The sequence below is a fragment of the Calonectris borealis genome, unplaced genomic scaffold, assembly GCF_964195595.1.
Source record: "Calonectris borealis unplaced genomic scaffold, bCalBor7.hap1.2 HAP1_SCAFFOLD_127, whole genome shotgun sequence".
Lineage (NCBI taxonomy): Eukaryota > Metazoa > Chordata > Aves > Procellariiformes > Procellariidae > Calonectris > Calonectris borealis.
In genome coordinates, this window is record NW_027441515.1 from 164,333 (window position 1) to 189,739 (window position 25,407).

The window sequence follows — 25,407 nt, forward strand, 5'->3', positions numbered from 1 at the left end:
GCACCCTTTGTATTGGGGTCTTTCACCTCCATCATGAAACTCCTTGGAATTCCTGTGCTCTTTAATTCTGGGAACAGGCTCAACATTTTTGTCCTGTTAAGAAAAGAAATGCAGACATATCTCCTTTTAAGACCCACACTTAAAATGACATTTCAATGATTATTTTAAGCAGCAAAAGCCTTTAATCCTCTCCTTTTACCCAGCATAAGGGTTGCTCGACTAAAATACTTATTTTCCTAAATGAATATAGCCAGGATGTTCCAAAGGCTTGAGCAGTGTTTTGAACTCATTCCATTCTTTGGCTTAAGTTCAGGTTCTTTAAGGGTGAAATATCCCTTAGCTCACCATCCACTCAGAAAAGAGATACAAACCCGCTCCTCCTCCAAAGCGCAATTCAGAGCACAAATATTCAATAGATGGGGTCAACAGAAACATCTTGGTTTTACATGAAATACTAAAAACTGTGAACTGTCATTAAACAGAGTTAAAACCAGAAACATTTCCAGTAATATTGAAATATATAAAAATATGCATGAAAGTTCACAGAGCAAGATCTGTGGACATACTTAATGTCTATGACCTACAAAAAAGAAAAGTTTACATTTATAATGCCAGGTTTCCCTTGGATTTTGAAGGGCTTTGCAACATTGCCCTATGAACCTCTGTCTTTCACCCCAAGAGAAACAATTCTTAATATGAGTATTCATGGATTTGTTACGTAACTGCCAAGGTAAAAAAATGAAAAGCTAAGTAACACCAGATGTCCCCCACAGTCTTACCCCATTTGTTGGGCAGTTCTTTATACAGTCGCCAGGTTTTCCGCAACGAAAGCAAGCAGATGATGGTGGAGGTGGACCCCAGGGTTTCTTCATGTAACTAAAAGGGTTTGGGGCAAAGAAGAAAAAGGTATGCACGTGTCTCTCTCGTTAAAACAAACTTCTCTACAATTTTTCCATAATCTTCAAAGAACAGATTTGACATTATCAACACTTACTTGATTGGATCATATTCCTGGCAAGACTGTAGCATCATAGCTTTTATTTTATCTTCTTCAGAAGCATTGGCTTCAGCCAGATTGGCACTCTGTTTAACAGGTAATTATTTGACACATACATTAGAAACACATTTAAGCCCACACTGCCAAAGAGAACACCACTCACCCAACCCCGTAAAGAGCAGCACAACGCCAGCTGAGGTTGCATGAAAACAGCTGCTCATATGAAACAGAGTTGTCCAAAAGATGTTCTGGGGAGTCCTTACATCATCACAGGATGTTTATGTGCCTGTTAACCTACTTGAAAAGAGCATTCCTGGGCACCCAAAACCTTAGGCTCTTCATGTTCCCCCCCACTAACTTCTTCATAGGAAGCAAGTTAACTACAATAAGCAAAACCTGCAGTTTTTTTCCAGTTGACCGTGTCCTTTTAACATACAAATTGTAATATAAATGTTATGCAGAACTGGATCTTCAAATTATTGAAGCCAGCTGATTTTTTTAAAGTAGTATTTGTTCAAATGTTTTTATTACACACTAGTACAGATACAAGCAGGGTCTAAGGGAGTGACTGTAAATGATTTGGACCCTCAAGCACCTATCATTCAGATCAACCACTCATGGTTTTGGTTTTAGATGCATTCATTCACAAAAGCAACCAACTTGTTTCAGCATTTTGTTAAAGGGCTGTTTCATATACACAGCTTTTTCTCAACTGTAACATAATCCAGATCGACATCTATGAAGTCATTTCCATTAACATTTGCAGAAGACTTTACAGATACTTGACTAATTTGTTTGAACCCAAGCGGTTTACAAAACACATCCAAAACCCACAAGACATTACTAGGAATAGACCAAAATTCAAGATGGCATTTAATGCATAATAAAACAGAAAACTTTTTACAACACATTGCCTCCATGCTAAGCCAGTCTGCACTGAGGAGGTTAGAGTAAGGAACCGTTTGGAGCTGCTTTATCTTATGTTCCTCTATTTTTCTGAAATACTTACATTTTCTCAAAAGCTTAAATGTGTACACCACTTGGACAGTTTTTCACATTTTAGAGTAAAACTTCACCTGAGTTTACAGAACCAAGGACATGTTTAGGGACAGCGCTAACAGAGACCAATTTCTCCTGGTGGCTACCTTCCAAACTATTTTTTTTTTCTTACCAAATGTCCACAATTTAATTTCTGCAGTGAGAGAGGGAAGAAGTTACCAGTGGGAAGAGATTTTTCTTTCTGGGAAAGGAACTCCAGCCTTTATTTTCAGAAGAAAGAACTAGCTCCTCTGCATTAGGCCCTGCCTTCTCTAATCTTTGTAACTTTAAAGACTAGTAATTTAATTGGCTAGCACTACGCCTTTTCACAAAGTGCAATCCCTAGTGCTTTCCCAGACAAAGTTACATGTTGTTGAGCAAAAAATGCAAGCAGTTCCATAGCAAAACATGGCATTACAACAGTTTCAGAAGGTCACGTTTGCTAATATGCCACACATACGCATCAGTATTTTCCTGTAAACAATTAGGTGCATTTACACAATTTACACAGTCTGCGATCAAACAAATTAGATTGTGTTGTCCACTGTATATATACTACAGTGTATGAAATTGTGCAGCATTCAAAGCATGGATCTATAACTGTAGTGCCTAGAAATTCAAAAATAGCCATGCAGTTGTCCGTGTTCCAGAAACGCTTCTATTTTGGCTCTTGCAAACCCCCCTGAAATGTCCGTCACTTACAGCCAATTAAATTCTTCTGTGAAAATTGTGTTAGTTTCCAATGCAAAATGAACGAAAAGTATGAGAAACGGTAAACAGCTTCTGAAGTGCTTCTTCTTTGTGTCTTGAAGATGAGTAATACTGCAACATTACGTTGCGGCTGATAAGGTCCTCCCCCTTCTATCTTCCCAAACTGGCAACTACTCTTTACCAGGATAGTATCAAAATATACACACATTTTAAAGTTAAAAGAAATACTTTAAATTATTAAAAATTAAATTAAAGGTTTGTTCACATGACAACAGTTCTCCAGCTATAGATCACAGTATAAGATTTAAAAATACAAAGCAAACACTTTTTTTTAGGAATATATATGTACCTTAGTCAGCTGGGCCAGAGAAATAGATGCAGAAGAGTCATCAATCTGTTCACAAAAAATTAAACTCACATTCAAGTTCTACAATCAAAAACAGAGCAATAGTTAACCTCTACTGTAGTCTGACAGTCTGCACTATATCCTCCGAGTGTCACTGAAAGAGCCATTTCCAACCTAGTGTAGTTGGTATTTGTTCAAAACAAAGTCCAAACCTGTGACAGCTTAAGAGTGCCTATGTGGTTAAGGAGAAGAAGCTAAACTAACCAAACCTGCTGGAGATCAACTTATTGCTCCAGAATATCTCAGAGAGGGACCCTTGTCAAATGCTCACAGCTGCTTAAAAGTCGAAGGGGTAAGGAAGCTATCAATTTTCAGCTAAAAAGGATTTTTAAAAAATATTTATTTGAAAAGGAAGCATCACTACAGGAAACTTCTTTTCAGTGTGGTTTGTAAACTAATCAGCCAAGTATTTCCTTGTGTTACTTATTTCTGTTTTAGCAGCAGAACGACAGTGTCTTCAAACCTGAAGAAAAACGCTGCCCCTTTTCCAAATGTAAATTCAAAGTGGCAGTATCCTAAAGAAAAGCTTAGCCTTTGGGAAATTAAAGCAGCATCCAGCCCTGAAGTCACCCAGATCCAAAAACGTACTGCAGGCGGAGGTTAAGAAAAATGACAGGGATTTTACCCTTTACAAATGCACCAGGCTCTAACCTTGTGCCAAAATTTGTACACTGGGTTTTACGTATTTTCATTTGCAGACAAACTATTAAACTAAACTGCTTCATCTGATAAAGCGGAAAGGTCAAATGTAGAACTTTAGAATACCACTTTGTGTAGCAACGATATTTAAATTCACAGCAATCTATTAAAGACAGTTATGCACTCAGTTATGCACTCAAACAATATCGCTTCAATTATACAGTTTCAGGAACAAATACCCAAGTCTTTAAGGACATGAAAAGGAAGCATTTAGCTGCACAGAACTGTCCTCAAAACGTGTGGGACATGTTGGTTTTGGTATTTGTTTGAACCCCCAAGTCAAAAGTAAGAAACAGTACCAAGTTTAACAATAATGGTTTCTCAGTGGTTTTTGATAACATTTTCAAAAACCATGTTCAGTTGTGCAAACCTTGAACGTACGTGATCTAAAAACGATTGTACATTATCTGTACAACACAAAGTCGTTCAGGAAATAGTCTAGCATATCCAGTATGAAATACAATGCATTACTAGGCACAAACACCAATATTCATATTAGATAGAACTGTGCAAATGATGGCATTACTCCGTTTCTACTATGCTGAATCAAATACATTGTATTTACAACATATACTATGTTTTACTGGAAAAGCTATTAAGTTAATGTTTGGAAAATTAATCCAAGGCTACCTTAAGTGCAGCGTGCAGCAAAAGTGTGAGATTGTGTTTTTACATACTGCTTTTGATGTTCCACTTACTGGCTCAGTTTGACTTCTAGAAGAAGAAATAAAGGTGATCAGAACTTCAAATACAGCACTTGTACCAAAAACATAAAGCACTGAAAACAGATTATAAAACCTGAACATCAAAACTTTATGTTCTGATAGTCTAGTGAATGTGGAAATTTATTCATATACATAAACCGTTCTCTCTTGGTACATTCAGTGCAACTAAAAAAACCCCCCAGAATCCCATTTCTACTTTGTCACAAATTACTCTAAGGCTTACAGATATAGAACACGACCGTGCAAGGGGAAGTCCTCAGATAGTTTGTCTCTGCTACATAAGTATCAAAACCAGGAAGTCTGTACTACAGTTTTGTGTTCATAAATAATCAACCATCAAAATACGAAGGTAACTTTAGCCAATCTGTGTATCGCTAGTATTACAAATAGGTACCAGATGGAGTCCTTTAGTTTCTAAGAAAGAACAGTGATAGTCTAGACACTTCCAAGTGCACCTGTACTTAAGTGAAAAAAATCAGTCATCTGACAAATAACAACAATGTCAGCAGCATCGTCTTTAGAACAGTGTTTCTCTGTGGAAGCCCAAGCACTGTGTTCAGATATCTTAGCCATGAAAGTGCCAAAACACTAAATGTGTTACATATGCTATATGGACTAAAAACAGTAGTAGAAATGTCACCTGAAAGCAGGTCCTAGGCCTTTGTGCGATTTAGGAGACCTGTGACAAAAAAAAAAGGTCTTGGTTGCCAGAATTTGCTTCAAGATAATCTTGAAAATGCTACGATATTTTAGGAAATATTTATTAAATTTGAAAACTTGCTGAGATTCCACATACTCATTGATCTGTATCTGCACGCTACTCGTCATGAATCAGCCATGCAACCATTGATGTCATTAAAAAACAATTCACACATCATCCAAAGTGTCCCATGAGCAGAGGCAATTCAAAGGCTGCTGTGCAACTGGTGTACAAATAGAAAGGCGCACGCTCCCTGCCACTGCTAGAACACCACCAGGCTCGCAATGACAGCCACGTACCTCCTGAAGTTGAGGAAGGACAAGGACATCCTTTAGATTACCACAGCATGGATTCTTCATACATTTACCTTCAAGAGCGTACTAAAAGGAGAGTAACGCATTTTTGAAGGCCTCTCCACCATTACAGCATACATTCATCATTCCCAAACGTCCACCACTCTACCAGTTGTTTCTGCAATGTTCACAGCTGAAAGACTAGAAAGCTAATCTGCCTGGTTAATTTTCAGCGCTAGAACAGCGGTGCCGTTCCTTCCTTATCCCCTTATACATACAGGTATGTATCTGACCTTTGATGCTAGCCGCATCTATCCTCTCATTTTAGGGCAGCATTACAATACCAGGAGAGGGTGCCCGAAACAGAGGATGCACTGACAAGACAGCACTAAGCAGACGTGTTTAAATTAACCCCCAAAACAAGGCCATGTTTATAAGCACAGTGCTGCGGTGTCCAGAATTACTAGAGGGTGCCTGAAAACACTGCAACAACTACTGCAGGAATACGCCCAAAGTTGAGATGCAGAGCCACATAAATTCAGGGTTTTTTGCTTGCAGATGCCTCGTGGGTACCGGCAGGCTGCTGTACTCTTTGTTCGAGACACAGTGTAACTCCTCCGTCTACTTGATTTATTGAGAACCAACATTAGAAAGACATGGCAAAACCACAAGCTAATAATATCTACTAATTGTGGTGGAGAGACCTATCTTTAAGGCGGCTGGAAAACATGACCGTTCAAACAATGCTAATGTAGCTGATATAGAACTGGACTGTATGAATACATAAATGACAGCAGTAATCCTCTAGTCAGCATTGCATTGGAATAGCTGTAATTTTAATCAATACACCTGATTCTCTGTCCTCCGTAAATCTTAGGAATACAGAACCAAAACCCGGAGCACAGATACCAGCTTAGGGTAAAAACAGACGTAGCAAGATAACTAGTAACATTTGGTAATGTGCTAAACTGCTTACTGAGTTTCAAGTTTGGAAAGGATTAACTATTCCTTCATCGTACTTGCACAAAAGGCAATACACTTTAGGATACTGTTCTTTTTCTCTTGCCTGAAACGGACATTGTCTTGAGGAAACGCATAGGAATCGCTTACGAATGGAACTTCTTGTTTGCATCGTTCGCCAACTGGTAAACCTTGGTCTTTCCTCTATAGCTAGTATGCAAAAAACCCAGATTTGGGGCGTAAGAATACCTGCCATATCCCCCCCAAATACCAGAAATAGTCAAACACTGAGAATCAGGCTCTTCTGAGACGGGAACAAAGTATGCGTTTACGCTACAATGCGTATCTGTCTTTACTATAAAAGCCACAAAAGCAAACACATATAATAAGGAATCTCTGCACGTCGAGGAAACAGGATCTACAACTTGGGTCTCAGAACAATCAACCCCAAGAACAAACCCAATAGAATAATCTTAAAAGTCACCATGGTTGGAGTTCGAACCCCATGTCCCAGCAGGCCTAAAAATGTAAGTCCACTTTCGGACAGACACATTAAAATCTACCCCATGCCAACAAAAATTAACAGCAGCTTTAACAAGAAAGAACGCCTCTGTAAACTAATATCCATAAAAAAAGTTAACACACTGAAACCCCTAACAAAGAATACAATGCTTTATGGATACTTACATAACATCAGTTTTGCAGGTAGCTTTAACTCCTCCGACAGGGATTCTTCTAACAATTACCGATGAGTTCTTAGGAATCAGGGCATTCTCATCTGTGTATTCTGAAAACAACATAAATACAGAGAAAAACATCAGTCAATTCGTAAGAATGCATGTTCATATGTAATTACGTAGCACTTCGCAGAATCCCTTTACAGATACAAAAGCAAAATTTTATATGTAACATCACGCTTTCATCGTCTCAACACACTAACAGTATATTTCAAGAAATCTTGGGGTTTGAGAATCAAACACAAGCAGCAAAATCTTTTTCCTTTTTTTAGAACAGTTTGAATGCCAACAGCAAAATGGACTCAAAGGTCACTAAAGGAGAGTCTGCTAATGCACGAGGTTCTTTCCTGACCTAGCTTAAAGTTGCTTTTGCTTCCGTTAGGCTACAAAACCCATAGATCTTTGGAGAAAAACAAACCACAGCAAAGTCTCACCTGCCTAAACCAGATTCTAAAGTCTGACTAGCTTGCCCTGCAACCAAACAGGCACTTAGCTAAAGCACGAGAACTCTGCGCCATTGCTTTCATAGCTGTTAACTAAAAACCAGTCACCTGTGCTGCCAGTGCTCAAGCCTGACAGAACACAGAAGAGAGCCTGCCGCCTCTGCCTGTTTCTTGGAGCTTAATCCATCAACAACCACACTTCTCAGCTGCTCAGGGCTTTACGTTTAAATGGAAACAGAACTGGCAGTGCTAGAATTTGGATCACAGACATTTTGGGGTTTTTTTGAGCTTGCTTTCACAAGTAGGGCAGAATTGGCTCAAACTCAAGTGGTATCTCCCCTCTTAAGCTAATCATCTAGTTTGAATTAACAAAAGGGACGTGAATTCGTTCGATCGATTCCCTTTTTGCAGAGCAGAGAGGCCCAAACGAAATTACTTAGGAAGACAGCCTTGAAAAGCCTTTCAGGAACAGCGTGTGCCTGAAGCTCTCCATGCTTTGCCTTGGCTTGCACCCTGTTAGTCTTCTGAAGAGGAGGAAAGCCTTCTGACCTTTTACATAAGGCCCAAACAAAAAAAACCAACTACCTGAGACACTTGGACTGAGTAAGCTTAAAATGCAAAGATCTCTCTCTGTTTTAAAGCACTATCAGCAGGCATCCCCTGTATGGGATGGCGCCGTATGTCACACATCAACCACGTACTCTTCTACGCCTAGCTCCATGTCTACAACACAGATCTGAAGGTAGTTGTCAGAATAGCAACTACAAAAGAACAGCTCTGTGAGGCCCCCAACACAAGTCACAGCTACCGATGGTGGCCGAATCGCATTATGGCTTCCCACCCCACTTAATGCCCAGCGCCGCTTGCCCTCCCGGTCCTGCCGCATGCTGGCGGCATGGGCCCCAGCCTGACTCACGCTACGTGGGGATGACCCACAAAGAGCAGAGCGCGGCTCCCACAGGCCACGGCCGACACAGGGTGGTCTGCGACGCCGCCAGCCGGGCGGTGCCCGAGGCCCCGCGCCCGCCGCCCCCGCGCACCTTCTTTGGTCTGGGCGTTGGTGATCTGCAGGTCGCAGCTGGCCGCCTTCAGCTCCTCGCGGCCCATGATCTGGTGCTTGAGGTCACACCGGGAGATGTGGAGGCCGTTGAAGGTGACCATGTCATGGTTCAGCTTGGAGGCGAACTTGTAGTGGACGCACGACGTGGTTGGGGCCAGGAGGTGCCTGCTCCGTGATGGCGTCTACCGCGGCAGACAGCGTCGCGGCCGCTGTGCCAGGTGAGGGCCCGCGGCGGTTCCTCCTCCACCGAGGAGGCCAGGGCAAGCAGCGCGGGCTGAGCTCGAGCGGGCCGGCGGCGCTCAGAGGCTGCGGCGCTCCGCCATGGCCTTCCTGGCCGACAACCGCACGGGCCGCTGCGAGCGTGTCACTGTGCACACGCAACGGCACACTGCACCCAGCCCCCGCGCCTCACGTGACCCTGCGCATTATGACAAAAGGCCCGCGTCACGTGGGCGTGGCGGCCCCGCGCTCTTCATCCTAACACCAAGCGGCCCCGAGGGGAGGGGGGGCCCGTCAGCCCCGGGCCTGTCACCACCCCGGGCCGCTGGTCTCCCTGCTGTCCCCTGGCCTGTCACCACCCGGTGTCCTGCCACCCCCCAGGCCTGTCACTGCCTGGTGTCCCTCCTGTCACCCCCCAGGCCTGTCCCTGCCCAGTGTCCCTCCTGTCACCCCCCTAGGCTGTCACCACCTGATGTCCCTCCTGTCACCCCCCAGGCCTGTCACTGCCCGGTGTCCCTCCTGTCACCCCCCGGGCCCATCACCGCCTGGTGTCCTGTCACCCCCCAGGCTGTCACCACCTGGTGTCCCTCCTGTCACCCCCCAGGCGGTCACCACCTGGTGTCCCCTCCTGTCAGCAGCCAGCCAGGGCAAGACAGCCTGGGGCAGATGCAGCGGGCTTGGCCGTGTGGCGCTCGGCTGCCCGCGGTGCAGGGCCGGCAAAGGGAGGGGACATCTCAGGGTGCTTGAGTGTATCTTGTGGCATTCATGGAAAGTTCAGTCAAAGAAGCCAATGACCATTTATGTTTATGGCCACAGACCAGTCCCCTGCCCCCATTTTTTAACTCCTCCCTCTCTGCCTTTAGCCCATCACTATTTTTTGCTTTCTCTTTCTCTGTCTCTCTCCCTGTCTGTAGTTTCTAATTCCTCCCTGTCTGTCCTATAGCCTGCTGCTATTTTTTCCTTTCTCTCCATCTCTTTCTCCTGCTCCCTCTCCTTCTCTTTTTTCTATCGCCGTGTCCTGCTTCCTGGCCTTATCTTAATGTTAGGGTTAGGGGCTAGGGTTAGGGTTAGGCTTAGGGTATCGTTAGGGTTAGGGTTAGGGTCGGGGTTAGGATTATGGTTCGGGTTTAGGCTTAGGGATAGGCTTAGGGTTTCGTTTTAGGGTTAGGCTTAGGGCTTAGGGCTTAGAAGTAAAACTGTCCCAAGCACTTACGCCTCCATCAAGGACCACATGCCCTGAGGCTTGTGATGACTGTTGGATGGCTTTCCCTCCCCCCGATGGAAACACCTCTCAGTTCTCTGTGCTCACACCAGGGAAGGAAAGGCAATACACCCCCATATCTAAAGGCATGGCACTCCAAGCAAAGGTAACGTTTCGTTTCTTTAGATGAACTGCCTGGCCAGTTACAACACCTGCTTATACTGACTTCATCCACCCTTACCCGCAAAACATTGTGACAGGCTGAGTCAGCGTGGAGAGTCAGGTGAACTTTGACGCACACACTGCTACCATAGGACTGGATTTTTAACCTATTTACATTTATCCGTCGCTTTGAAGCTGCCCAAGGGTCAGCATGCCCTTGCTACTGGAGGTTCTTGCTCTGTGCAGGCACTAAGGAAGACATTTCTGGTGACAGATTATTTCTAACGGGTAAAGCACAGCAGAACACACTGTTTATGAGCTGCTGAGAATCGTCCCCCAGGCATAGCAGGAACAACGGCAAAGCTTGTGTATTTAAGATGCATTTGAGTTACCTTACCATTAAAATACACCACCACCAGACAGTGCTCTAGGCGGAAGGCTGACATCAGTGTACAAGGACAGTCCCTTCTGGACATCTCGCTCCTGGGTAGAAATCCTAGAGACTTCCTTTAAGGACAGAAATCCAAAGAGCTACAATAAGCCTTTTAAATTCAGCACAGCAAACAAAAAGCAAACAAACAAAAAATGACAGGAAACCCCTGAGGCACTGATGAGGAACACAAGGTCTCCCCTTGAGTCCACTACCCCTCACAAGACTTACTCAAAATTACTCAGTTGCTTACTCAAAAGCAATAACCAACAAGCCATGTACCCTTGGGGAAGCCCTTGTCCTTCTGTGCCGCTGGTGGCATCCCACCATTACTCTGGGAGTCCACACAAATTCAGAAGTACACTTAGTCCTCCGGCAGTCATTACCTATGGACCCGAACTCCTCCCACACCCCAGAAGTGGCTGTCGGTCGTCTGGCAGTCATTCTCCACAAACTGCAAGCCCTCCATACCTAACCACCTCCCTAGTGACTCAGTGGAAATGAGCTGGAACACAGCAGAAGTGACACTGCCCGGCCCGATCACACAGATTAGACCACAAACGGTGGTTACAAGACAGAAAATGCAACACAAACCACAAGGACAGCAAAAAAACAAGCAGAAGACACATCACACAAAACCCAAAGACCCCTATCCAAACCCTAAAAACGCAAGCAAGCTACAAAAGGACTTTCCAAAAAAAAGACCACCCAGAACACAACATAAGGCAAAACCAACCTAACCCCAGGAACCCAGCGCTTGCAAACCCAGATCCTGACCATAACAATAACATGCTTTAATCCTAAGTCGCGTAAACTCCCATAACCCTCAAACCCCATAACCCTAGCACGCTGGAACCCTAGCGCCCCATATCCCTAGCACATTGTAGCCCCAAGATATCAAAACATTGAACACAAACTCCCTGGAGGTCTCTCTCTTCAGGTGGCCCCAGATCTCAGACACCACAACTCTGAAGTGGGGGTGCCCACCGTGCCCAAGTGGAAGATCCACCAGGACAGCACCAGCATCCATCTTCACATCATCCGTCACGCCCTGAAAAAGTGCCCAGGCTGGACACTCCTGGGGAGAAAGGCGGAGGCACTCGAGACTTTGAACCGGCCAGCCATGGCCACAGGGCTTCAGCTCATCATGTCTGTGTCAGAGCCACCAGGCAGGTGACCCCGTCCCCCCTGCGAAGACCCCTTGGGGTAGCCGTACCCAGCACCAGCTGGCTGGATACGGCCTTTGCTCTATGGGGAGGTGCTCCCTGGGAGCAGGGTCTCTCACGGGGGAACTCACAGCTCACCTGGGCTGCTCTGCGGCCACCGGGCGCCTTTGCTGTCAGGTGGCTCTCAGCACCTCTCTGCCAACGGCTGTCACCTCCCTGCGGGACGCTCTCCAGCACACGGTCCGTCTCCACTGGGTCTCCCTGGGGACAAAGATCGGAAGGGAGGGATGGGGTTTGCTCTGTCCCCGTTCCCAGGGTGCTTCAGGAGAGACCTGCCACCCCCAAATGAGCTGTCTGACGTGGACACCACAGACGAGCTGCAGACGTGGGTCAGCACGGTGGCAGGGAGTGGGCAAGATGTCCTGCGGAGCCCCCGGCGCTGGCGGAAAGCAGAGTTGGAGACAACGGGGAGAAGCCCCAGGCAGCCAGCAGCTGGCGGTGGGGCCTGGCAGGGAGCAGCGCCCGCAGAAATGCCCGGCTCCTGGAGCCTCGGCCCCAGGGCTGCAGCCTCGGCACCTCCTGGGGCTTCGCTGGGAAAAACCAGGCAGGGGTGACCCTGACAGCCTGCACACGTACCTGGCCCCGGGATCTGGCAGCCTGTCCCTGTGCCCATCGCTGCCACGGGATCCAGGAAGCAGCGCCCCAGCCCTGGCGTGGCCCTGAGCCGCCTCTCAGGCCAGGCAGCAGGAAGCCGCGCCCCATGGCATGCTGGGAGCTGTAGGCCCGGGGCACGGGCTGCCGTGCGGCCATGTTGTTCCCGGGGCATGCCGGGAGCTGTAGGCTTGGGGCACGGGGCTGCTGGGCAGCCATGTTGGTCTTGGGAGGTGCGGGCTCTGCTCCAGCTGCGGCCCAGCTGAGATGAGGACAGGCACGCAGGTGGAGCTACCGAAGAGGAAGGGAGGAGAGCACAGACGGACAGAGAAAGAAGTGCTTGAACTGTAACATTTGCCTGGCAGTGCAGAGAGCGGGAGCTGCGGTGAGTCCCAGCCCCTCGGGGCCGTGTCACCCCTCTTCTGCATCGCAGTCCCTCCCAGCCCCCCCCTCCCATTTCCCTCTGTGTCATTTTTTTCACTTCCCCATACCTCTCTTCTTCTGTTGCTGTGTTCTGCTCCCCGTCCTCTCTTCTCCAAGTCCCTCTTTCCCTGTCGCTCTACCTGCCCCTGTCTTTTTCTTGCTGCCCCTCCCTCCTGCTCCCTGTCCCTCTTTTTGCCTTCCTCTGTCTCTGCCCTGCAGCACATTGCTGTTGTTTCTTCTCTGTCTCTTTGTCCTGGTCTGCATCCCGCTCTGTTTTTCACAGTCTCTCTGGCCTGTTCCCTGTCCTGCTTTGTCTCTCTCTGCCTGTATGTCCCGCTCCCTGTCCTTGTCTTCCCTTCTCCCTCCTTCTGCTTCTCTCTCTCTCTGCCTCCCCCCCCGCCCTGCTCACTGTCACTGCGGTTTTCCATTCTGTATCCCACTGTCCCTGTCCGTCTTCCTGTTCATCTCTCTTCTGTCTCTCTCTGCTGCTCCCTGACCCATCCCCTCCCTGCTTCCTCCATCTCTCTGCAGGGCTCCTGAGACCTCTCTTTCTTTCCCCATCCCTCTGTGCTGCTCACTGTCCCTGTTTCTCTCTTTCTCTTCGTTGTTATTCTGGTCTGTCACTCTGTCCTTCTCCCTGCCCCTATTCCTTTTTCCTCCCTCTCCTTTCTTCTGCCCACCGCAGGTTTTCTTGCGATCTCTATCCTGCCCCTAGCCCTTAGTTCTCTCTCTCTTCCTGCCTCCGGCTCCCTCTTTCTGCGTCTCTTCCTCTTTTCCTGCTGCTTCTTTCTCCATCTTTGTCCAGATCCCTGTCCTCTTTTTTCTCTTGCTGTCCTTTTGTCCTTTTTCTCTTTTCTCTCTTTCTCTCTGTCCCATTCCCTGCCCCACCCTTTCTCACTAAACCCCCCTGTCCAGCTGGCTGTGCCTTCTTTCCTCTCTCTCTTGCTCTCTAGTTCTCCTTTCTTCGTCTCTCTGTCCCACTGCCCATCACAGCTGGTTTTGTCCTCCAGTGGTGTCCTGCCCCCTCTTCCTTTTTTCTCTCGCTGTCATTCTGGCCTCTTCTTTTAAATTCCTCCATCTCGGTCCTGCACCCGTCACTGTTTTTCTCCTCTCCTGTCCCTTTGTCTTGCTCCCTGTTCCCCGTTCCTGTCTCTCCTTCCCTTTGTTCTGCCGCCCATCTCTGTTCCCCTTCTTGCTCCATCTCTCTGCCCTGCTCCCTGGCCCTCTAAGTCTCTCTCTGCTTCTCTGTCCCGCTCCCTGTCTCTCCCCCACCCTATTTTTCTGTCCTACTCCCTTTTCAGGTTCCCCCCGCCCTCACTTTGTCCTGCTCCCTGCCGCGGCTATTTCTCACTCCATCTCTGTCCTGCAGCCCAGTGCTGTTTTTTCCTTCCATCTCTCTGTCCTGCTGCCCAGCCCAGGCTCTTTTACCTCCTTCTATGTCCTGCTCCCCGTCCCTTGGTTTTGCCTGTCTTTCCCTTTGTCCTGCCTCCCTGTGCCTTTCTTCTCTCTCTGTATCGCCCTGTCCTGCTCCCTGTCCTTGCCTTTCCCTGACAATCTGTGTCCTACTCCCTTTCCTTGTCTTTCCCTCTCTGCCCCCATCCTTCTTCCTACCTTTCTTTTTCTTCTCTCTCCCCCTCTGTTCCTGCAGCTCCTTCTTCTACCTCTGTCCTGCTCCCTGCCCCTTTTTTCCTCTCGCTGTCCCTCTGCCCTGCTTCCTGTCCCCATCGTTTCTTCTTTATTTCTCTGTCCCGCTGCCTGTCCCATCGTTTCTTGTTGTACTCCCCTGCCCCGTCCAGCTGGCTCTCCCTTTTATTTGTTCTCTCTTCCTCTTTTCTGCTTCTCGGTCCTCTTTTCCTCTTCCCCTGTCTCTGTCCTCCAGCCCGTTGCTGGCTTTTCCCCCCCTTCTTGGTCTCCATCAGGATCTGACCCTCTCTTTATTTCTCAGTCCCTTTGTCCTGCTCCCTGCCCTTCCTTCTCTTTCTCCATCTGGACGTCCTGCTCCCTGTCCCTGTCTTTCCCTAGCCCCCCCTTCCTTCTTCCTCTCCTTCCCCACGCCCATCTCTGCCTCTCTGTCCTGCTCCTTGACCCTACTTTTTCTTCCTCCATCTCTCTACAGGGCTCCTCATCCCTATTTCTCTTGATTTCTCCAGCTCTCTAGCCTTTTCCCCATACCTTTCTTTCTCTCTCAGCTCCTCTATCTTTTCTCTCATCATATTTTTCTCTTTCTAGTCCACTGTCCTTCTCCCCGTCAACTGAAGCTGAGTGACCAGGTGTCCCTGGGCTCTGGTATTTCCTTAGCATTGTCCTAGGGAAGATCTGTGGTTTTAGGGCTAGGGATCATTTAGGAGCTGGTCTCCTTACGTAGGCAGCGGAGCTAGGCATAGTTAAAGCAGAGGTTGTTCTCAGCTGGTGCTCTGTGCGTCCTGTTGAAAGAGCAGGCTGTGGGCCTTATTTTGAAGGAAGGTTTCTTGTTCTGCGCTTATTGCTCCTCGGGACGCTGCACAGAAGTGGTGGTGGGGTCTGGCGAGACAGATGGGACCTGCTGTGATTCCTAGTAAATGTGAACTTGAACGAGACCAGACTGACTGCATATGGTTTTCTTCTCAGCTCCAATTCCAACCTACGTGCTCGGCGCTAATGAAAAAAGAGACCCTGAGCTGCAAATGAGCAGACAACGTCACTCACTTAGGTCACCGTGCAGTTGGTCTGTGATAAGGGATGTGTACTTCCATGACGGTGCTTTCGTGAACGTTCTCTGGTCTTGCCGCTTCAAAGCCCTCCCTTTTTCCAGAAATTTTAAGATGGCATTTCTTATTCTGGGGTTCAGGCTGGAGTTGGACTTAATGTTGAACAGCTGATATCATGGGCTCCGTAAAATGTGAGAGAGAACCCTGCTTTGTTGTTGTTGTTGTTGTTTTCTAACACGCCCTAAACTTTGCTAAGCAAAGGGAGGAGTGGTTGCAAGAGTCTGTTCTTTGAGAGTGACGTATTCCTGTAGCGTGCCTGTCTTTGTATGGTGAAGGTTTCCTACCTGCAGTATGATTTTGCTGAGCTGTGAGGCTGTATTGGCGGAGCAGAGGTAAGAAGTGGCGTCTTTAAAGGTCATGAAACTGTAGCAAAACTAGCGGGAGAAGCTAGTTCCTTCCCTGACAAAACTAGTAGCAAGTAAAAGCATTTGCAATTGGCTTTTTTATGCAATGTTCACATAGAGCTTTTGGTATTGATTGATTTTTGGGAAGCAAGACAGCAGTGAGGAAAGAAAACTGGGGCTTCTTCACCGTAGGCGGGGTTCAAGCCTTTGCGCTAGAACAGGTCTTCACTAGAGTTTACAAAAAGAGAAGATGAGCTGTCTGTAAGGAAAGTTTCAGTAGAAGTAAGGCTAGATTTGCAGAATTTGGTCCTCCGTATCTGTTGCAAATAAGAGATGACTTGGCAGTGTTTACATCTGAAGTGCATGCTGGTGTGTTAATGCAGGCCGTCGAGGTCTTTTCAGGGGTACTTCTGGACTGCAGGTTGCGTGCGTGGGGGGCACCATGTCCCAGGATGAGCCAGTTTTAGCTCAGAGGATGTGACAGAATGGCAACCATCTTTGTGGTGGACCCCTGTCATGGTTTAACCCCAGTCGGCAACTAAGCACCACACAGCCGCTCACTTGCCCTCCCCCCAGCAATGGGATGGGGGAGAGAATCAGAAGAGCAAAAGCAAGAAAACTCACGGGTAGAGATAAGAAGAGTTTAATACTTGAAATAAAATAATAATAGCAATAATAGTAATACTAGTAACAGTAATAATAGTAATACCAATAATACCATAATAATACCAATAATAACACCAATAATAACACCAATAATAGTAATGATAATAATAATAATAATAATAATATAATAATAATAATACAAAAACAGTAATACTAATAATAACAATAATAATAATAATAATAAAAATAATAATAATAATTTGTAATTAAAACAACGAAAGAGAGAAAGAGAGGGAGAGAGGATGAAGAATAAGAAACCCAATCCTAACACTAACACCAAACCCACACCCTAACTCGAACCCCTAACACTACCCGTAAACCCTATGCATAACACTAAGACCTCACCCTTACCCTAACCCTAACACCGAAACCTAACCCTAAACCTGAACCCCAACCCTAACCCGAACCCTAACCCAAATGCTAACCCTAACTGTAAACCTAACCCTAACTCTAACCCTAACCCTATCCCTAACCCTAAACCCGAACCATCCTAAACCCAACCGTAAAACTAATGCTAACCCTAAGCCTAACCCTAACCCTAAACATAACCCTAAACCTAACCCCTAACCATAACCCTAACCTTAACGCCTAACCCTAACGTTAACCCCTAACCCTAATGCTAACCCTAACCCCGAACTCTAGCCCTAATCCCGAACCCTAACCCTAACCCTGAACCCCAACCTAACACTAACCCCTAAACCTAACCCTAATGCTACCCGTAAACCCTACGCATAACACTACGACCTCACCCTAATACTAACTCTAACCCCAATACCGAACACTAACTCTAACCCTGAACCCCAATCCTAACCCTAAACCCTAACCCTAAACCTGAACCCCAACCCTAACCCAAACCCTAACCCAAATGCTAACCCTAACCGTAAACCTAACCCTAACTCTAACACTAACCCTATCCCTAACCCTACACCCGAACCATCCTAAACCCAACCGTAAAACTAATGCTAACCCTAAGCCTAACCCTAACCCTAAACATAACCCTAACCTTAACCCTATATCTAACCCCTAACCATAACCCTAACCTTAACCCCTAACCCTAACGTTAACCCCTAACCCTAATGCTAACCCTAACCCCGAACTCTAGCCTTAATCCCGAACCCTCACCCTAACCCTGAACCCCAACCCTAACCTTAACGTAATGACCCTAACCCCAACTCTAACCGTAACCCTAATGCTACCCGTAAACCCTGACTGTAACACTAAGACCTCACCCTTATACTAACGCTAACCCCAATACCGAACCCTATCTCTAACCCTGAACCCAATCCTAAACCCTAACCCTAACCTTAACGCTAACACTAACCCTAAACCTAACCCTAACGCTACCTGTAAACCCTAAGCGTAACATTAAGACCTCACCCTAACCCTAACACTGAATCCTAACTCTAACCCTTAACTCTAATCCTAACGCTAACTGTAACCATAACACTAACCCTAAGCCTAACACTTAACCCTAAACCGAACACTTAACCCTAACCGTAACCTAACCTTAAGCCTAACCTGAATCATAAAGCTAACCCTAGCCCTAACCCTAACCCTAAGGCGAAACCTCACCCTAAAACAAAATCCTAACGCTAACCCTAACCCCAAACCCTAACCCTAACATCAAACCGTAACACACTTTGGCATAACCCTAACGTTAAACCTAAACGGAACCATAAAACTAACCCTCACATAACACCGAACCCCTAATTCTAACCATAACCCTAATGCTAACTCAACCTTAAACCGTAATCTTAAGACATCACCATAACCCTACCCCTACCCCTACCCCTAACCCGAAAACTAAACCCTAACCCTATCCCCTACCCCAAACCCTAACCCTAACGCTAAGCCTATCCCTAACTGTAACCCTACGCCCTAACCCTAACGCTAACCCTAACCCTAAAACAAAAACATAACCCTATCCCTAACACTAAACCTGAACCATAATCCTAACCCCAACGATAACCCTAGGCCTAACCCTAACCCAAACCATAACCCTAACCTTAACCCCAACCATAATCCTAACCTTAACCCCTAATCCTAATTTTAAGCCCTAACCCTGATGCTAATCCTAACCCCGACCCCTAACCGTAATCCCGAACCCTAACCCTAACCCTGAACCCCAACCTGAACCCTAATGACCCTAACCCTAACTCTAACCCTAACCCTAACACTACCCCAAACCTAATACCGTAACCATAACACCTCACCCTAAACCTAATGCGAAACTTAATCCTAAAATTAAACCGTCTCCCTAACTCTAAACCTAAACCCTAACCCTAAAAATAAATGCTACCCCTAACCCAAACTGAAATCCTAACCCATAAGCGTAAACCCAATGTAACCCCTAACCATAACACTAAGCCCTAACCCTAACGCTACCACAAACCTAATACCATAACCGTAAGAACTCACCCTAACCCTAACGCGAAACCTAACCCTAAAACTAAACTGCAACCCTAACCCTAAACCTAATCCTAATACTTAATGCTAACCCTATCCTAACCCTAAAACTAACCCTAACCCTAACCATAACCCTAAGCCCTAACACTAACCCTAACCCTAACCCTAAAATGAAACCCTAACCCTAAACATAACCCTAAACCCTAACCCAAACCCTATCCCAACCCTAAAACTAACCCTAACCCTAACCGTAAGCCTAAGCCCTAACCCTAACCCTAAACCTAACCCTAAAATGAAACCCTAACCCGATCCCTAACCCTAAACCCAAACCATAATCCTAACCCCAACCCTATCCCTAACCCTAACGATAACCCTAAGCCTAACCCTAAACCTAACCCTAATCCTAACCTTAAACCTAACCCCTGCCCCTAACCATAACCCTAATGATAAGCCCTAACCCTAATGTTAACCCTAACCCTAAACCTAACCCTCACCGTAACACTAAGCCCTAACCCTAACCCTAACCCTAAACTTAATCACAAACACCTATAACTGATGTAAATGAGCAATATCAGGGCAGCAAGTCAGGTTCTTTAAATCCTTGCTTTCTCTCTTCCCTTCTCTCTTCTTGCTTTCTCTCTTCCGTTCGAGGAGATTTCCATTCGAGGAAGCTTTAGCTAGTTTTATTATATTGTCTGTCTTAGGAGGAACAGCCACTTCTACTTTCCGCTTTGTCTTGTCAATTTTTACTTTTGGCTTATCCTTCTCTTTTTTCTCCTTTTCAGACATCGGTTTGAAAGCAATAGAATCTGCTTCCATAGGCTCATCTCTCGCAGGGGTGGCATCATCTCTGCTTGGGACCATGAACAGGGAGTCCATTTTAACGTCTTCTGCTGGAACTGGCTCTCTTGGTTTTCTCGCACCTGCTAACAACTCAGCATTGGGAAATCCTTCATCCTCATCGCTTTTTCTTCTCTTTTTATGCTTATTTCCTTGGCCATCTCCCAGTGGATTTTTCACCTCCTTCTCTTTTGATTTTGTAGGATCCTTGATGCCATGGCTCTCTCTTTCAGAAGGTTTTTCAGGGTAATTTCCAGCTATATTGTGATTTTGGTGGCTCTGCCAAGCAGGATAATCCTCCCTACGTCCCCGAGCATATGGTGAATTCTCCTGTCTGGTCCCAGGTGGACCAAACCTACCTGGAGAAAAGTTCTCTCTGTTTACTGGAGGGTGAGGTTGAGCACCAACAGCATAGCCCCTGTAAAACTTTCCATGCCATTCTCTGTAGTTCCTTTCCCATTCCCGGTACCTTGTCTTTTCAAATGGATCTCTAAAGTCAAGTGATCTGCCATAGTAAGCTTTCAGATCATATGGTGGAACTTCTCTGTATCTGTTAAAATACTCCCTTTCTCCTTCCCCTTGAGGTATAGTCTGTTTAGTGGGAGACTGGCCTCTAAATACTGGAGACCTTGACCGTGAATGGCATCTTCTGTATGGGGGTGACCTTGACCTTGAACGCTGATAACCGTGTGACCTTGACCTAGAACGATAGTTACGCCTCTTCCCTTTGCCTCTTCTTGGATACGGCAGCAATCACGAGTAGGAACGAGAATGGGAAGGACTAAATGAGCGAGAGCAGGAGCGAGTGCGGGAAGAACCTGATCTTGATGTGGAGCAGGTAGACGAACTTGTAGAGTAAGGTGAAGCACTATAAGGAGACTCGGACCTGAAAAAAACCACAACACACAAAAAAAGAAATGAAGTTAATTCAAAACAGTCATTCTCCCCAATTTTTTTCCTCCCAAATTTGGTTTGGGTTTTTTCTCCTCTCCATACGCTTATGTCAAAGCTTCTTTCAGCTGCTGACATAATGCTACTGCAAATTGAGGAATTTGGTAAAATTTTTCAATTCCATTTGTCTTGTTTTAGTTATGCATGTTTACTATCTGCAACGAAAAATTCTATTGAAAAAACACTGTCATTTTTCCTTATGTCAGATGCACTTCAGTGTAACTGCAGTCCGATATGCTGTTGAAATACAAACGTGAAAAACAAGGCAACTTCATTGAGCCAAATACTTCCTCCTCTTTAAGTCTCCGTTGTTCTCTGTAAAACTCCTCCCTAGATAAGGGAGGCCAATGGCATCCTGCCAACTTAAGCATTTTTCTCCCTGCTTTCTGTTCATTAGAGACTACGCTCATTTCCTGATCCTCATACTTGCCTTCCACATCCTCACCCCCAACAGTTCATTCAGTCTTCTCTCCTTATACTCAGCTTTGCACCTGTGGATGGAGGCTGCCCACACTTGAAAGAGACTCCCATCTCCCGTGGGCCAAGTGCCCACTGCTCCTCTGCCACTCCTTGATACACTTAATACATCACACTTCTGATCTTCCAAGTACTGCACAGATATTAACTAATCTTCTCTGGAACTTCTTTTAACTTCTTCCACATACGCTTCCTATGTTGTTGCCTCATCATGAGGTATTTGGCCTGGTCCTGTCCCTGAATTGTTGTTTTCTTGCTGACTGAATTGGAGATATCAGACAACCTGTGGGATGGATCCTGGTTTTTCTTTTGATTTACCTTTAAGATTTTATAAACACAATGCACTCTTACAATCTGTCTATAACAAACATATAGCGAAAGGAAGGACTAGCTTGACGCTGCAGTAATAGGTAAAACAGACTCCTCTCTCTCCAACTGAGAGAAAGCGTCTTGGCTATGTGAGATGACTAAATTGAAGAAATTCAAAATTGTCATAAAAGAACAGTGTTGACTTTTCCAACCATTTGCTCATGCAGTATCAACTAAGTTGTTAAAAAAAGAATGTTGGAGGCTGATTCCTATTGGAATTTCTTCAGCCCTATTCAGCCAGTAATGGAAAAGGTGGCTTTCCATCTGATCCTTTAATTATCTTTAATTTTTATAGGTAATTATGGTTTCCTCAAAAAGCGTTCATTTCTCAGAGTCCTGTTTTCAGTCATGTACCGGAGTTTTATTTTAAATAACCTTAGTGGAAGCACAGATGCCCTTTGTAAAAGCCAATTCAAATGAAGCCATTTAAAAATCAGTTACCACTTGGATTCTCCACAACTATCTGTGCATACTTGCTTCATTATAAATCAGCTGTTGTATAAGTTATGCGTTATACAGCCTCTTTTAACAGGTGACAAGGAGTCATCTATTGAATTTCTGTAGAATACTTACACTTCCTAGCCTGGTCTGCCTGCTGAGCGAACTGGACTGGCTCTCATTGGATGACCTTTTGGAGTGGGGAGAGGAAAAAGAAAGAAATCCCATTCAGTTCCTCTGAAGGTAATTTTTTTAAAGAAATTCTGAAGTTACAGTTACTTACCAGTTGTGGGTATTGCTTGTCCTTGGGGGCCCAGAAGACTTGGTAATGCTGGTTGTCTTTGTACGGGAACCTGATAGACATCTCAAAAAACCATTAGTAGGCTTGAGTTCTGAAGGTTTTAACCAACTCTCCCGTGGAGAAGAATGTGGATTAAATGCCTAACTATCTGTTTGTTGCAGACCACAGTAAGTCACCAGAGTTGGCTATATCATTTTCTATGAGAGAAATGAATCCCACCTCTCCTTTGCCAGAGGGTAAATGTAAATTGCAGGCTCAGGGTAAAGTTCGTCTCCGAGTAACTACATTTTATAAATGGAAGAAGTCTATTTCCTACAAAACGAGATCCATGACAGAAACACAGAAGTGCTACCAAGTGCATTTTAAAACAGCCACTCCTGTCAGCACACAGCAGTATTTTCTTAGTTTATAGCAACAGGAAAACTTCAGTCTGTTTCACACATGGGATTTGATAAAAGTCAGAGGGGGCGGAAATCTCAGTCCCAACAGCTACTTGTTAAATTTTGCAAGAAGCCTTTGAAACATAAACCAAAAGCAAAACGAGCTTTCAGAGAGAACGACTCCACTGCAAACACTACTGAAATGTTTTGCAGAAATACAGATTCTTAGCATACCACACGTTTGACCAACTTCCAGGGGCACGAACAGCAGGACCACCCTATTTTAATATTCAAAAGTATCCCAGATTCTATGGTTAAGCACAATGACAGTGCTTCCTGCCCCGTAATTACAGATGCTGGCCAACTTGGTTGCATAGCCACTCAGACATGCACGCACGGTTTCTCTCGCTCACTTTTTGGCCAGTCCAATTAATTCCACACTTACGCATTAATAGTTGGTATTGCGTATTTTCCAGTGTTTGTCAGCATAGCACCATTTGTATTGGGGTCTTTCACCTCCATCATGAAACTCCTTGGAATTCCTGTGCTCTTTAATTCTGGGAACAGGCTCAACATTTTTGTCCTGTTAAGAAAAGAAATGCAGACATATCTCCTTTTAAGACCCACACTTAAAATGACATTTCAATGATTATTTTAAGCAGCAAAAGCCTTTAATCCTCTCCTTTTACCTAGCATAAGGGTTGCTCGACTAAAATACTTATTTTCCTAAATGAATATAGCCAGGACGTTCCAAAGGCTTGAGCAGTGTTTTGAACTCATTCCATTCTTTGGCTTAAGTTCAGGTTCTTTAAGGGTGAAATATCCCTTAGCTCACCATCCCCTCAGAAAAGAGATACAAACCCGCTCCTCCTCCAAAGCGCAATTCAGAGCACAAATATTCAATAGATGCGGTCAACAGAAACATCTTGGTTTTACATGAAATACTAAAAACTGTGAACTGTCATTAAACAGAGTTAAAACCAGAAACATTTCCAGTAATATTGAAATATATAAAAATATGCATGAAAGTTCACAGAGCAAGATCTGTGGACATACTTAATGTCTATGACCTACAAAAAAGAAAAGTTTACATTTATAATGCCAGGTTTCCCTTGGATTTTGAAGGGCTTTGCAACATTGCCATATGAACCTCTGTCTTTCACCCCAAGAGAAACAATTCTTAATATGAGTATTCATGGATTTGTTACGTAACTGCCAAGGTAAAAAACTGAAAAGCTAAGTAACACCAGAAGTCCCCCACAGTCTTACCCCATTTGTTGGGCAGTTCTTTATACAGTCGCCAGGTTTTCCACAACGAAAGCAAGCAGATGATGGTGGAGGTGGACCCCAGGGTTTCTTCATGTAACTAAAAGGGTTTGGGGTAAAGAAGAAAAAAGTATGCACGTGTCTCTCTCGTTAAAACAAACTTCTCTACAATCTTTCCATAATCTTCAAAGAACAGATTTGACATTATCAACACTTACTTGATTGGATCATATTCCTGGCAAGACTGTAGCATCATAGCTTTTATTTTATCTTCTTCGGAAGCATTGGCTTCAGCCAGATTGGCACTCTGTTTAACAGGTAATTATTTGACACATACATTAGAAACACATTTAAGCCCACACTGCCAAAGAGAACACCACTCACCCAACCCTGTAAAGAGCAGCACAACGCCAGCTGAGGTTGCATGAAAACAGCTGCTTATATGAAACAGAGTTGTCCAAAAGATGTTCTGGGGAGTCCTTACATCATCACAGGCTGTTTATGTGCCTGTTAAACTACTTTGAGTGCTGGGCACTCAAAACCTTAGGCTCTTCATGTTCCCCCCCACTAACTTCTTCATAGGAAGCAAGTTAACTACAATAAGCAAAACCTGCAGTTTTTTTCCAGTTGACCGTGTCCTTTTAACATACAAATTGTAATATAAATGTTATGCAGAACTGGATCTTCAAATTATTGAAGCCAGCTGATTTTTTTAAAGTAGTATTTGTTCAAATGTTTTTATTACACACTAGTACAGATACAAGCAGGGTCTAAGGGAGTGACTGTAAATGATTTGGACCCTCAAGCACCTATCATTCAGATCAACCACTCATGGTTTTGGTTTTAGATGCATTCATTCACAAAAGCAACCAACTTGTTTCAGCATTTTGTTAAAGGGCTGTTTCATATACACAGCTTTTTCTCAACTGTAACATAATCCAGATCGACATCTATGAAGTCATTTCCATTAACATTTACAGAAGACTTTACAGATACTTGACTAATTTGTTTGAACCCAAGCGGTTTACAAAACACATCCAAAACCCACAAGACATTACTAGGAATAGACCAAAATTCAAGATGGCATTTAATGCATAATAAAACAGAAAACTTTTTACAACACATTGCCTCCATGCTAAGCCAGTCTGCACTGAGGAGGTTAGAGTAAGGAACCGTTTGGAGCTGCTTTATCTTATGTTCC

General features: G+C 45.1%; 1 protein-coding gene across 1 annotated transcript; it reads right to left on the reverse strand.

Moving 5' to 3' along the window:
* Positions 1–19,730: 19,730 nt before the first annotated feature.
* Positions 19,731–20,910, reverse strand: LOC142076960 (E3 ubiquitin-protein ligase RBBP6-like; the record flags this gene model as incomplete). The annotated part of the gene is given in 1 exon segment (XM_075139177.1): positions 19,731–20,910. A coding segment is annotated over 1 exon segment (1,180 nt), but the record flags the coding sequence as incomplete, so codon positions are not given.
* Between the last annotated feature and the right edge of the window lie 4,497 nt (positions 20,911–25,407).